The sequence below is a fragment of the Myotis yumanensis genome, unplaced genomic scaffold, assembly GCF_028538775.1.
Source record: "Myotis yumanensis isolate MYYU_CA2020_CCGP unplaced genomic scaffold, mMyoYum1.0.hap1 SCAF_6, whole genome shotgun sequence".
Classification (NCBI taxonomy): Eukaryota; Metazoa; Chordata; class Mammalia; order Chiroptera; family Vespertilionidae; genus Myotis; species Myotis yumanensis.
The window spans coordinates 36,342,939-36,355,241 of NW_027223757.1; the positions used below are offsets into that span (position 1 = coordinate 36,342,939).

The 12,303-nt window shown below is 43.6% G+C and overlaps 1 protein-coding gene and 1 non-coding gene across 3 annotated transcripts in view; one reads left to right on the forward strand and one right to left on the reverse strand.

The window, feature by feature from the left end:
• Nucleotides 1-334: 334 nt before the first annotated feature.
• CDK19 (cyclin dependent kinase 19) overlaps nucleotides 335-12,303 on the forward strand; it is a 125,632-nt gene continuing 113,663 nt past the window's right edge. For both annotated transcript variants that reach the window (XM_070417908.1, XM_070417909.1), the window contains exon 1: nucleotides 335-742. In XM_070417908.1, the coding sequence (XP_070274009.1) occupies nucleotides 615-742 (128 nt within the window). In that variant the 5' untranslated portion in view covers nucleotides 335-614. The remainder of the gene's footprint in view (nucleotides 743-12,303) is intronic.
• On the reverse strand, nucleotides 9,322-9,428 carry LOC139013427 (U6 spliceosomal RNA). Its single transcript, XR_011472060.1, has one exon. It is a non-coding gene; the product is annotated as a U6 spliceosomal RNA (small nuclear RNA).

A 12,303-nucleotide genomic window follows, 5' to 3' on the forward strand; every position in this document is an offset into this window, starting at 1 on the left:
CAGTGAAGTCCCTTCCTCATACCAGAGCTAAGGCCTTCTTTCCACCAGCTCCCACAGACTCGCAGAAAGAAGAATTGCAACTTTGCACTTTTTGCCTTCACAGGAACTGGCAGTCCAGCGTTACCTGAGGGGGTGGGACAGCTCCAGTGCGCAGGCGTGCATGCCTTGTGGGGGCGAGGCTGTAGTGACGCAAGGCAACCTGGGAGTTGTATTTTTTTGTTCTGCTGGAACTCAAGTGCTCCTGGCGCCGCCTGAACTACATTTCCCAAGAGCCTTCGCGACTTCGGGGAGGGAGGGCTGGTTTGTTAATGAGCTCGAGGAAGCCGCGGCGCGGCCCACCAGGTTCCAAAACAAGGAAATGAAGGGGGGAGGCGGGATTGGGGGTGTCTGCTGGAGCTGCCGCCACCGCCGCGGAGGAGGAGGAGGAGGTGGCTGCGGGGACCGCCGAGGAATCCCCTGCTGAAGGCGGACCGCGGGGCGGCCGGTGTCGTGCGCGTGTGCGCGCGCCCGACTGGCGGCTGTTGGAGAAGTGGAGCGGCGGTCGCGGGGGGGAGGAGGAGGAGGGACTGAGCGGCGGCCCCCGCGTCCCGGTGCCTCTATGGGGGAAGCAGACAATGGATTATGATTTCAAGGCGAAGCTGGCGGCGGAGCGGGAGCGGGTGGAGGATTTGTTTGAGTACGAAGGGTGCAAAGTGGGACGCGGCACCTACGGGCACGTCTACAAGGCGAGGCGGAAAGATGGGTAAGAGCTGGGGCGGGGGAGTAGGCTGGCTCGGGTCCTCGCCCTGCCCGCCAGCGCGCGGGGAGGGTGGGTCGGAGCCCGGCCGTGCCCGAGGGGCGAGGCGGAGGTGGTCGCGGCGCCGCGTCCTGGGACGGACTCGGAGGGACGCGGGTTCTGCCCGCCCCCCCATCCCCCCGTGCGGCCCCGTCGCGCCCCTCGAACTCTCGCGGCGCAGCTTGGTCGGGGGGCGTCGGCCCCGTCGGGGAGGGAGATTTCCGCGTGCGAGGAGCTGGCGGCGGGACCCGAGTTGGGGTCCGATCGGAGGTGGAGTTTGTGGGGTCTGGGCTCCTGGGGAGACGCGGAGGGCGGAGAGCTCCGCCGAGGAGTTGCCGCGCGGGCCCTGGGCTGGTGACGGTCGTTATGGAACTTCCAATCGGCTGGGCGCCTTCCGGGGGCGGCGGTTTGAAACCTCGCGGAGAGCCCGTCGGGCGGCCGAGCGCCGGCGTCCCAGACAGCCTGGCGGGTCCGACCCGCGGGGCACCGCCGCCCGTGGGGCCGGCCAGCCCATGGCCCTTCAGCGCAGGTCCTCCGTCCCTGCCGGCTACCCGGCGGTTTCTCGACCCCTCCCCGGATGAGCTTTCTCCCGTTCGGGGCTCCGCACCTTCCTTCGAATGTGGGGTCCCCTGAGAGCGGAGCCGCATTTGGCCCGCGGAATGGAAGAGTTCGCCCAGTTCTCTGGTAACTCATTGCCCCGCCGTGGGTTCTCCGAGGTCCTCCGCGCCATCCTCGGCCACAGGACTGCGGGCCGGGGTTTTCGAGCCCCCGTGATCCAGAACGGAATGCGGAGCGATACAGTTCTGGGCCGAACCTTTGTTTTCCTGGGAGTTGAGGGGGACCTGAAGGAACCCCTTAGGAAGCCCTTGCTGATTGTTCTCCGACTTAGGGGAAGGCGAGCTGGATAATGTACCATTGAGGACGCCTCTCCCTGGTCCTGGAGGGCTTGGGCTGGCGCTGCGGGACAGGGGGGACCCGCTCCCTGCCATCCTCACCTCCTTGCCCATCCTGGCAGGAATTGCCCTGCCCCAGAACGAGAGCCTGCCCCTCTTAGCCTTCAAACATGGTCTCACTGTACGGAAGATTTGCTTTAGGCTCTCGGCGGAACCTTTCTGAATAAGCCATGTCAGTCACAGTGACATCAGTAAGTTTGAAGAGCTGCTTGTCGTTCTGTGCACCTTGTTGTCATTGGAATGGTGGCTACATGGACTCTAGGTAGTGCGTAGGTGTGTGCTAATTTCATACAGGGAATGAAAAGGCACACGTTATAAGTTGCTTTATCATGAAACGTGAAAATTATAAGTTACTGTATAATAGTAAATAATTTCTTCTCTTGTTATAACTGAATGGGCCCCATAGTATTCAGTTGTTTATAAGCTTTTTTTTTCTCGAATTCTTTTAGTTAATTGCCAGGTGTCTTTGAGGTACTGTAATTGACTTGTATTTTGTTTTTGGATTATCCACTTTACTTGTTACAACGTTGTTCTGGGGGAATCTACGTCTAATTGTCCTAATTGGACATTGACATTACAAAACAAACCAGATGTGCTGTTTTTCATACTCATGCTAACTTTGTAATATACTTGATCTGGAATTTCAAAAAAAATGTTTTTTGATTTTTTTTTTTGGTTAAAATAGCAGGCAACTTTTGAGAAAAGTTAAAAATTCCGCTTCTGAATTGTATTTGAATAGCATGAGCTACAACAAAAACAGATAATTTAATTCCTGCTTCTATTTCTTCTTTTAAAATATTTCCCTCTAATAAAGTTTTTGAGTCGAATACACTTTTTTCTTGCGTGAAATTTGTTTGACTAGGATTAATGGAGGTTCTTTAGTAAAGATCAGTTTGTGTATTTTCAAAATATTATGCTTTAAAGAAAACTTTCAGGATCTGAAAGCATTAGTTTTCCTTTTATTTTTTTTTGAAAGCATTAGTTTTTAATCACTATATTTCTTACATGTAAGAAAAGTCAAAGTAAAGGATTTCTTTCTTGGACCAAAGGTCTAGTTGAAATTTAAGCTACACTTCCACATCCCTTGTGGGTTATGTCAGGTTCATTTTGATGTTCATTGATACCAGCAGTTTGAAAGAAAAAATGTTTAGTGATGTTCTAAACCAGCGGTTCTCAACCTGTGGGTCGCGACCCCTTTGGGGGTCGAACGACCCTTTCACAGGGGTTGCCTAAGACCATCGGAAAAAACATACATAATTACATATTGTTTTTGTGATTAATCACTATGCTTTAATTACGTTCAATTGTAACAATGAAATTGGGGTCACCACAACATGAGGAACTGTATTAAAAGGTCGCGGCATTAGGAAGGTTGAGAACCAATGTTATTATACGGATTTGCATAGTAAAGGATTTTATACTCTGATCATGGTAAATAACAGTTTAGCTCTTTCCAGAATTTATTTTGGTTAACTCAGAAAAATGTGTAATTCTATTTTAGGGAGCAAGAAAAATCACATGGATACCTTAAAGAGAAATTACTCTAGTGTATATATAGTGTAGTATACTGTACAACCAATAAATTGTTCAGGTCTTTAGAAGAACTAATGTAGCATAAAACATAATTTGAAAAGCCTCTATTTATAGTTTAATATTACAGTTTATAAAACCTTAGAATTTTATTTTCTTTGAAATACATAACTTTTAAGTTAGACTATATTAATTATGCTACATAAATTTAGAACAGACTGCAAAATGCAAGATTTACATCTGAGTTTTTCACCTTTAAATTTTATTTGTTCCATCTTTTTGTTTTGATGAAAGAGAATCTTTCCACCCAACTTTTTAAAAAAAATCAGGTTAAAAATTTATTCTTGAAGAGAAACAAATTCAGAATATTTCTATATGTTTTAGTATGAGAAGAATTTGTGATACAGTTTTTCTTTTAACAGTAAAAAGTCACAATAGGTTATGGTTACAAATCTTGAGACCATATTTCTCAAGTTTGAAACACTTTTTGTTTTGATTGATAAAGGAATATTGTTAAAAAGTTCTTTGTCAGTAAGAGGTTCAGACAAACATGATTCCATAGGATAGTGTTATGTCTGAAAACTTGTACCCAACAATACTACTATTCAACTTTGCAGACATTCATTTAGTCTTTTGAACCACTCCAATAAAAGAATGCTCCTTTTTGGAGATGTTTTTGAAAGATACTTAGTAATTGAAAGTGAAATGGCTGACAGAGAAGTCTTACAGAGTTACGGTTTTAGATGAGTAGTTGATGACTATATGTCTTAATGTATGCCATGGAACCTTCTACAAATAAATGGAGTAGGTAAATAATAGAATAGTGTTTGCCTGGTTTTGATGGATTTTTCACATTTGGTTGGTAGTTAAATAGATGATTGTGTTTGCATTTTTTTGGAGACCTGAAAATTAAAGATGTATCAGTATGATCATAGCATTTTAGAACTTTCAAGAGTTTCAGATCATCTTTTCTAATTTCCTCTTTTTACAAATGATAAAATCAAAGCTTTTAGAAGTTAATCGTTATGCCCACAGTCTCAGCAGAGACAACCTGAAGTCCAGATCTCTTGACTCTGAATTACTGCATTTCTAATGTCTTTTCCATCCTAATACCATGGGAGGAGAAACAAAAAAAGGCCTTCAGTTTTGACAAACGTATTATATAAACTTTTTCCATTCAAAGGATACAGCTATACCAAAGAATATGGAAAAGGGAAAATAATCACATATGAGGGACATTTTTAAAAAGTAGGCATGCTGGCCTCTGGATTCTATCACTGATTCTCTTCATCTGGTTTCTCTTCATCCTCACTGTCACTACTTTTGGTCATCTTCTGATTTGCACAGTAGCTGATTGGTCTCAGCCATTAGTCTTTCCTCACTGTTACCCAAGATCAAAGTTGCTGCCAGTGTCATTTTCGTACAAAATAAAATAAGTCATGTCATATCTCTTATTGGAAAAACTATACATTCTCTGTGTCTCATACAGTCACATCCAATCTTAATTCCTTAGTTTGGCATGTAAAAGTATTTGCATTCAGATCCTAAAGCCTTTAGTCTTCACAGTCTTTACACTGCCACCAACTCCCTCTTTTTTTTCCAGTGTGTTCAAGCCATATGCTTCTGTAGCATTGAACTACTCATTTTTTAGGACTTGCTAAGTTTTTCATGTTTCATTTTCTTTTTTCTATATTGAAATTAGAGTGGTGTTGCTCTACCATTCCTCCCTCTCTCTTCCTCTTACCCCATAGACCTGGCAAACTCCTGCTTATGCTCCAATTTAAATATTTTTTCTTTTAGAAGCCTCCCCTTATTCACCCAGTATACTCGTTAGCTGTGCTTCTGTCCCTCTATTCTTATGTGTATAATAGCTCTGTAAGTGATATTTATCTGCCCCTTCAACTAATAGCTACAAATGTGTGATCACAGGGTTGGACAGATACTGCACTCTCAAAATTTGTATTTAATTTAAAAAATGCCCTGAATTGGTGAACATGAATCCCTGATATTTTTAGTAATAATTTTGAAAGCCTGAAATTTAGTGGTGTTGCATGAGATACATGGTTAAATATAAATATTTCTGTAGCACTAACTAGGTCTAGTGTAATTTTTGTTCTAAGAAATTATATGGTGCTTTTCAAGACAGTTGAAACAATAGATTGATAAGGAGCATAGGTGAATTTTTTTGAATTACTAGGCATTTTTTGGTCTTTATGCCAGCTCTTCTAAAGGATCTAGACTGCAGTTATCTATCTTCTGTGCTTTTAGTACCTATTTTATAGAGATGCTTAGAAAATGTCAGCGTTCAAACATTTTAGGACTTTTTTGATATGGATATATGTTAAAAAGTTAAGTAGCACTTAGTGAATCAAGTAGGCATTGGTATATGTTTAATTGGTTCTTCATTTATGCATTGCAAGCCTTCAAAACTTTATTTTTGAGGCCCAGAGGAAATAAATATTCTTTTCAATGAAATTGAGCAGTGGTTGACAGATTTCTGTAAAGAGGCTAATGCTGCATATTTTAGGCTTTGTGGGCCATACTTTCTATGTTGCAATTACTTGAATCTGCTATTGTAGTGCCAACGTATCAACAGATAATATATAAACAAATACAAATTAGAATGGCTGTGTTTTGTAAGTAAAACTTTATTTACAAAAACAGGTGATGGGCTGGATTTGGCCCTGCAGACTAGTTTGCCAATCCTTTGATTAGAGCAGTGATGTTATTATGTGTTCTGATGAGAACACATTTGTGCTGTCGAATATGGTAGCCACTAGTCACATGTGGCTCAAGAGACATGATTAGTGTGTCTGAGAAAGTGGCTAGTAGCAATAATATTGGAATGCACAGGTTTAGAGTTTTTGCAATGAGTGGTTTAGCAACACATAATTCTCAAATCCATGGAGTGACCTTTTAATAAAAATGTGTAAATGACCGTGAGGACAAATGAAATAGGAAAGATGCCTTTCAAGTTATAGGTGAAAATTTGAGGCTGAAATTGTTTGATAAAGCAAACCAATATTGGAACTGGAAAACTCATTTTGTGAGTGGAATCAAGGGTATCTGATTACTTTTTCAAAAAACATTTTGTAAAAAAACAAAAAACAAAAAAGAATGCGTAATAAATGCACGTGCACAAAAAGATATATAATGTAATGTAATTTTCCTTTTACCTTTTCTCCTTTCTAGAAGCAACTTGTTTTTTCTTTTTAGAGAGGTTTTCTTGGGGGCTGTGAGTTTGATGATAAATGGTAGTACACGTTTTTCTCTCTAGTTTTTAACCTTAAATATAGCTGGAAGATTATTATGTATCTTATGTACTGCAATGCCTAGTTCCTCTTAATAGTTTCATTGTATTCTATTGAATTTGTTCTTCTTGATGGACATTTAGGTCCTCTCCAGTCTTTTGCTAGTACTAACACTGCAGTGAATATCCTAGTAGGCACAGTATTTTGTGTGTATTAGTATAGCTGTAAATTAAATTCCTAGAAGTTGTTTACCCTTGGAAGTAATGGCTTGAAATGATTTGCTTAATATGGTGCTGTATGAAATAAAAATTTTCAAAGACTAGAGACAGGGAGCTGAGAATAAAGAAGAGAAATGTTATGGCTTTAAAAATAATTATTAGTACATAAAAATGAGTTCTAAATCATTAGTTTGCTGTAGGAAGTGAACGTTACTGGTTTAGCAGCATGGGAAAGGTATGTCTCTGAGTTTTCGATAGGCAAAAAGTAGACAGACTTATGGGGAGGTGTTTTTTTTTTTAATCCTTACCAGAGGATATTTTTTCCCATTGCTTTTTAGAGAGAGTGGGAAGGAGGGGAGGAAGGAAGAGAGAGAGAGAGAGAGAGAGAGAGAGAGAGAGAGAGACCAACCTACAGACATGGATGTGAGAGAGACACATTGATTGATTGCCTGCCCCCCACCTCCGAAAAGCAGGGCAGAGGATTGAACCTGCAACCCAGGTATGTGCCCTTGACTGGGAATCAACCTTGGGCAGGCCAATGGGCAGGGAAGATTTTTGATGAATTAAGAATTTTTACTTTAGTGTACTATATTTTTGAACTGGATATGCTGGATAAAGAAATTAATATGTTAAATTGTGTATTAGTTTTGTAAAATGCTCAAGTAGTGCAGTGAAATTTAAGCATCAATATAGAAGACTTAGGCAGTACATTAGAATTTGAAGTTTTCTTGGTGGTAAATGAATAGAGTCAGAGTGTTTGGCTAATGTTTTTAAAGATTAACTTGTTCCTTATCTTGTCATGTTGTGACTGTGTGATGTTAGTGCTGCTTTTGGATTCCAAAACAAAAGAACAAGACAGTTGTTTTTCAGAGAGCATTTAAATCTTTTTAAGTACTAGTGTGACTGTGTCTTTAAAATCAGGTAGTTTTTTTGGTCTAGAACCATAAAGAGGTAGCTGACAAAGCTATTTAAAGATTTTTGACCATTTATAAATAGCTGATGGTCCAACAGTTCCTGTAATAGCTGTTTTGAGCATGCATTGTGCAGGATAAAAGAGAGTCTCAAGAGAGACGACAGGATGTAATTCAGGATACAAGTGTGCAGCAGTAGTTTTTATTGAGGGTTTGAGTTCTTATCCAGAAGTCGGTGATTGATCAAAGAGAAATAAAAACCTGTGAAATCCTCAAATAATTGCTATTCTTTTAAAATGTTGTGAATTTCTAATATATGAAGTCTTTCTGAAGGAAAAACACACCCTCCCTATAGAGGCTTTAACCTGTTATGCATTTTCTATTTAAAAATATTATTTCAGCCGAGACCGGTTTGGCTCAGAGGATAGAGCGTCGGCCTGCGGACTGAAAGGTCCCGGGTTCGATTTCGGTCAAGGGCATGTACCTTGGTTGCGGGCACATCCCCAGTAGGAGATGTGCAGGAGGCAGCTGATCGATGTTTCTCTCTCATCGATGTTTCTAACTATCTCTCTCCCTTCCTCTCTGTAAAAAGTCAATAAAATATAAAAAAAAAAAAAATATTATTTCAGTGAGACTTTGTGGTTGATGATCTCAGTTACCAAGATGAATGTGATTAGCAGATAGCTTGGATTACCAAATATGCCAGCTACCCTAGTTTTCTTCTGTGACCACAGACCAAAACCTGTCATGGCAAACTGTTTGGCAAATATTTGTAGATATTTACATTAGGACAGAAAGGTAAGTCCACGGCTGTTAAAAAAAAATAAGGCAAAATTTTGGCCTTATAGGTGGGTTAATTGCCTCTTTCTGTAGAAAGTTAAAATTTTAGATGCAAATTAAAAAGAGAAACATGGTAATTAGCTGTACCTCCGCTACCCTTCCCATTGGCTAATCAGGGCGATATGCAAATTAACTGCCAGCCAAGATGGCGGCCGGCAGCCAGGCAGCTTGAAGCGAACAGGAGGCTTGCTTGCTTCAGTGATGGAGGAAGCCAACGTTCCCCGTAAAAGTACCAAGCAGTTTGAGGCACAAAGTATGTTACTTCTTACAAAAGTTTGTTTCCTCTTCCCCTTTTCCTTTTGCAATGTAATTGTAGTTTCATTTTAAGAGTTATTTAAATACTGAGTGAAACCTATTGTTTTGGATTTAGATGCAAATTAAAAAAAATTGACCTTCCTTCTGAAAAGTTATACATTGTAGGGCAAAAAAGTTATACATTGTAGGTTTACAGTTATTCATATGGAAAATAATACAATAATTAAAAAATAATACAAGAATAAATTTTGCATTTCGTTTATTCATAACTGTAAACCTACTTTTGCCCCACTCTGTGTATAATGTGAGCTTGTGTAACTTAGAAAGTCAGAGTTCTGTTAACTAATTTCTCAGCAACTTTTTGATTTTTATAGCATATTTGTATCAAAATAGAAATGTTTTTATGCTATTAAATTTTCTCAGATAATAGTAGCACACGATTTAAAAAAACTCCAACAGTACAATTGTACTTAAAAGTAAAAGCTTTCTTATTGTCCACTCCCAAGCCTCCTTCACTTCTCAAAGGAAACTAGTGTTAACTGTTTGTGTTTAAAGTTTTGCTGGTGCTTACCATTATAATTTTTTTTCTTTAATATGGAACGCTTCACGAATTTGCGTGTCATCCTTGCGCAGGGGCCATGCTAATCTTCTCTGTATCGTTCCAATTTTAGTATATGTGCTGCCGAAGCGAGCACCTAACATTATAATTTTAAAGTATCCTATCTAATAAAAGAGAAACATGGTAATTAGCTGTACCTCCGCTACCCTTCCCATTGGCTAATCAGGGCGATATGCAAATTAACTGCCAGCCAAGATGGCGGCCGGCAGCCAGGCAGCTTGAAGCGAACAGGAGGCTTGCTTGCTTCAGTGATGGAGGAAGCCAACGTTCCCCGCCTGCTGCTGCCGGCCTCTGAGCTTGCAGTTTAAGAAACAATGTTACAAATATAGAAGCTAAACAAAACCCCAGAAACCTGCTTTCAGCCATCCGGGCTTCAGCCAGCAGGACCACAACATTGTTTTAATTATAGAACAAACGCAGATCCCTGCTTTCAGCCAGCCGGGATCTCAGAGCTGGAGTGAGCAGGACTGCAACAGTGTTACAATTATAGAACCCAAACAAACCAGATACCTGCTTTCAGCAGCCGAGGCCTCAGAGCTGGAGCCAAGCCTCAGAGCTAAAGCTGGCCCAGAATTAAAAAAAAAAAGAAAAAAAGGACAGGTTGGGAGCTTCAGTCACCTGCCAGCCTGAAAACGGCCCTCAGCCCCTCACCCAGACTGGCCAGGCACCCCAGTGGGGACCCCCACCCTGAAGGGGGTGTGACCAGCTGCAAACATCCATCATCCCCTCATCCAGGCTGGCCAGGCACCCCAGTGGGGACCCCCACCCTGAAGGGGGTGTGACTAGCTGCAGACAGCCATCATCCTCTCATCCAGGCTGTCCAGGCACCCCAGTGGGGACCCCCACCCTGATCCAAGACACCCTTCAGGGCAAACCATCTGGCCCCCACCTGTGCACCAGGCCTCTATCCTATATAGTAAAAGGGTAATATGCCTCCCAGCATCGGGATCAGCAGAGCTGCAAGGCCTCCCGGCACCGGGATCAGCGTGACGGGGCAGCGACCAAACCCCCTGATCGCTCTGCAGCTCTGTATGTGACGGGGGCGGGGCCACAACCTCCCTATCCGCCCTGCTCTGTTCGTGACGGGAAGGCGCCCCAACCCCCTGATCAGCCCTGCTCTGTGCCTGATAGGGGGTAGCTCCCCAACCCCCTGATCACCCTGCAGCTCTGTGTGTGACAGGGTGCAATGCCCCAACACCCCCCCCCCCCCCCCCCCCCGGGCCATGCTCTGTGTGTGACGGGGTAGAGCCATAACCTCCCCATCGGCCCTGCCCTGAGTGTGACAGTGGCGGCGCCCCAACCCCCTGATCGGCCCTGCTCTGTGGGTGATAGAGGGCGGCGCCCCAACCCCCTGATCCGCCCTGCTCTGTGTGTGACAGGGGGCGGTGCCCAAACTCCCCTATCGGCCCTACTCTGTGAGTGACAGGGGGGAGCTCCTCAACCCCCTGATCAGCCCTGCTCTGTGCGTGACGGGGGAGCTCCCCAACCCCCTGATCGATCCTGCTCTGTGAGTGACAGGGTATGGAGCCCCAACCCCCCTGATGGGGCCTGCTCTGTGCGTGACAGGGGGTGGCGCCGCAACCTCCCTATCGACCCTGCCTTGAGTGTGACAGGGGGCAGTGCCCCAACCCCCCAATCGGCCCTACCCTGAGCGTGACTGAGGGTGGCATCGCAACCTCCCAATCCGCCCTGCTCTGTGCATGACAGGGGGCGGCGCCCCAACTCCCCAATCAGCCCTGCTCTGAGCCCGACCAGGGGCTGCACCTAGGGATTGGGCCTGCCTTCTGCCACCCGAGAGCAGGCCTAAGCCAGCAGGTCGTTATCTCCCGAGGGGTCCCAGACTGCAAGAGGGCACAGGCCAGGCTGAGGGAACCCCTTCCCCCCCCGAGTGCACAAATTTTTGTGCACCGGGCCTCTAGTTCTATATAATAAAACCCTAATATGCAAATCGACTGAATGGCAGGACTGCACTGACCACCAGGGGGCAAAAGCTCAGTGCAGGAGTTGACCCCTGGTGGTCAGTGTGCTCCCACAGGGGGAACCACCGCTCAGCCAGAAGCCAGGCTCACAGCTGGTGAGCCCAGCAGTGGTGGCGGGATCCTCTCCTGCCTCTGCTGCAGGTGGGTGGTAAGGAGCAAGGGGTCTGGGACTGCGAGAGGGTGCAGGCTGGGCTGAGCCCCCCCCTCCAGTGCACAAAATTTTGTGCACTGGGCCTCTAGTATACATATAATTCTGTTTCTTGATTTATCCACTTCAGGCAGTTTCTGTTGACTTTATGTTAGAAAAGCTGAGCAATTTTGTGAATTCTCACTACTTTCTATTTTCCCTTTTCCCATCTCAACCTTGAAATTTCTTTCTTTAATATATTTTATTGATTTTTTACAGAGAGGGATAGAGAGCTAGAAACATCGATGAGAGAGAAACATCGATCAGCTGCCTCCTGCACACCCCCCACTGTGGATGTGCCCGCAACCAAGGTACATGCCCTTGACCGGAATCGAACCTGGGACCCTTGAGTCCTCAGGCCGATGCTCCATCCACTGAGCCAAACCGGTTAGGGCTCAACCTTGAAATTTCTTACCTTTTTTTTTTTTTTTTAACTTTTTATGGAGAACACTTTTATGACTTTAAATTATAAACTTAAATTTCTTTTTCTTAATTTATCAGGATATTATATGGACCTTCCTGATATGAATGTTAAAGAAAGTAACACATTTCTCTTACTCTTTTTTTCTCTGTCTCCCAATTTTTAAAGTGTAATTTTTATAGCATCCTGGTTTATTCATTGCTTTTTGTCTATGGGTTGATTCTAAAAAGTGAATTTTGGAAACTGTTCAACATCATTATGATTATGATTATGAAATTTATTTATTGCTGAATGAATTAGGGTATTGAGACCCTTATAGAAGGAAGTGTAATCTTGCGTGTTAAATGAGTGCTTTTTGAAATAA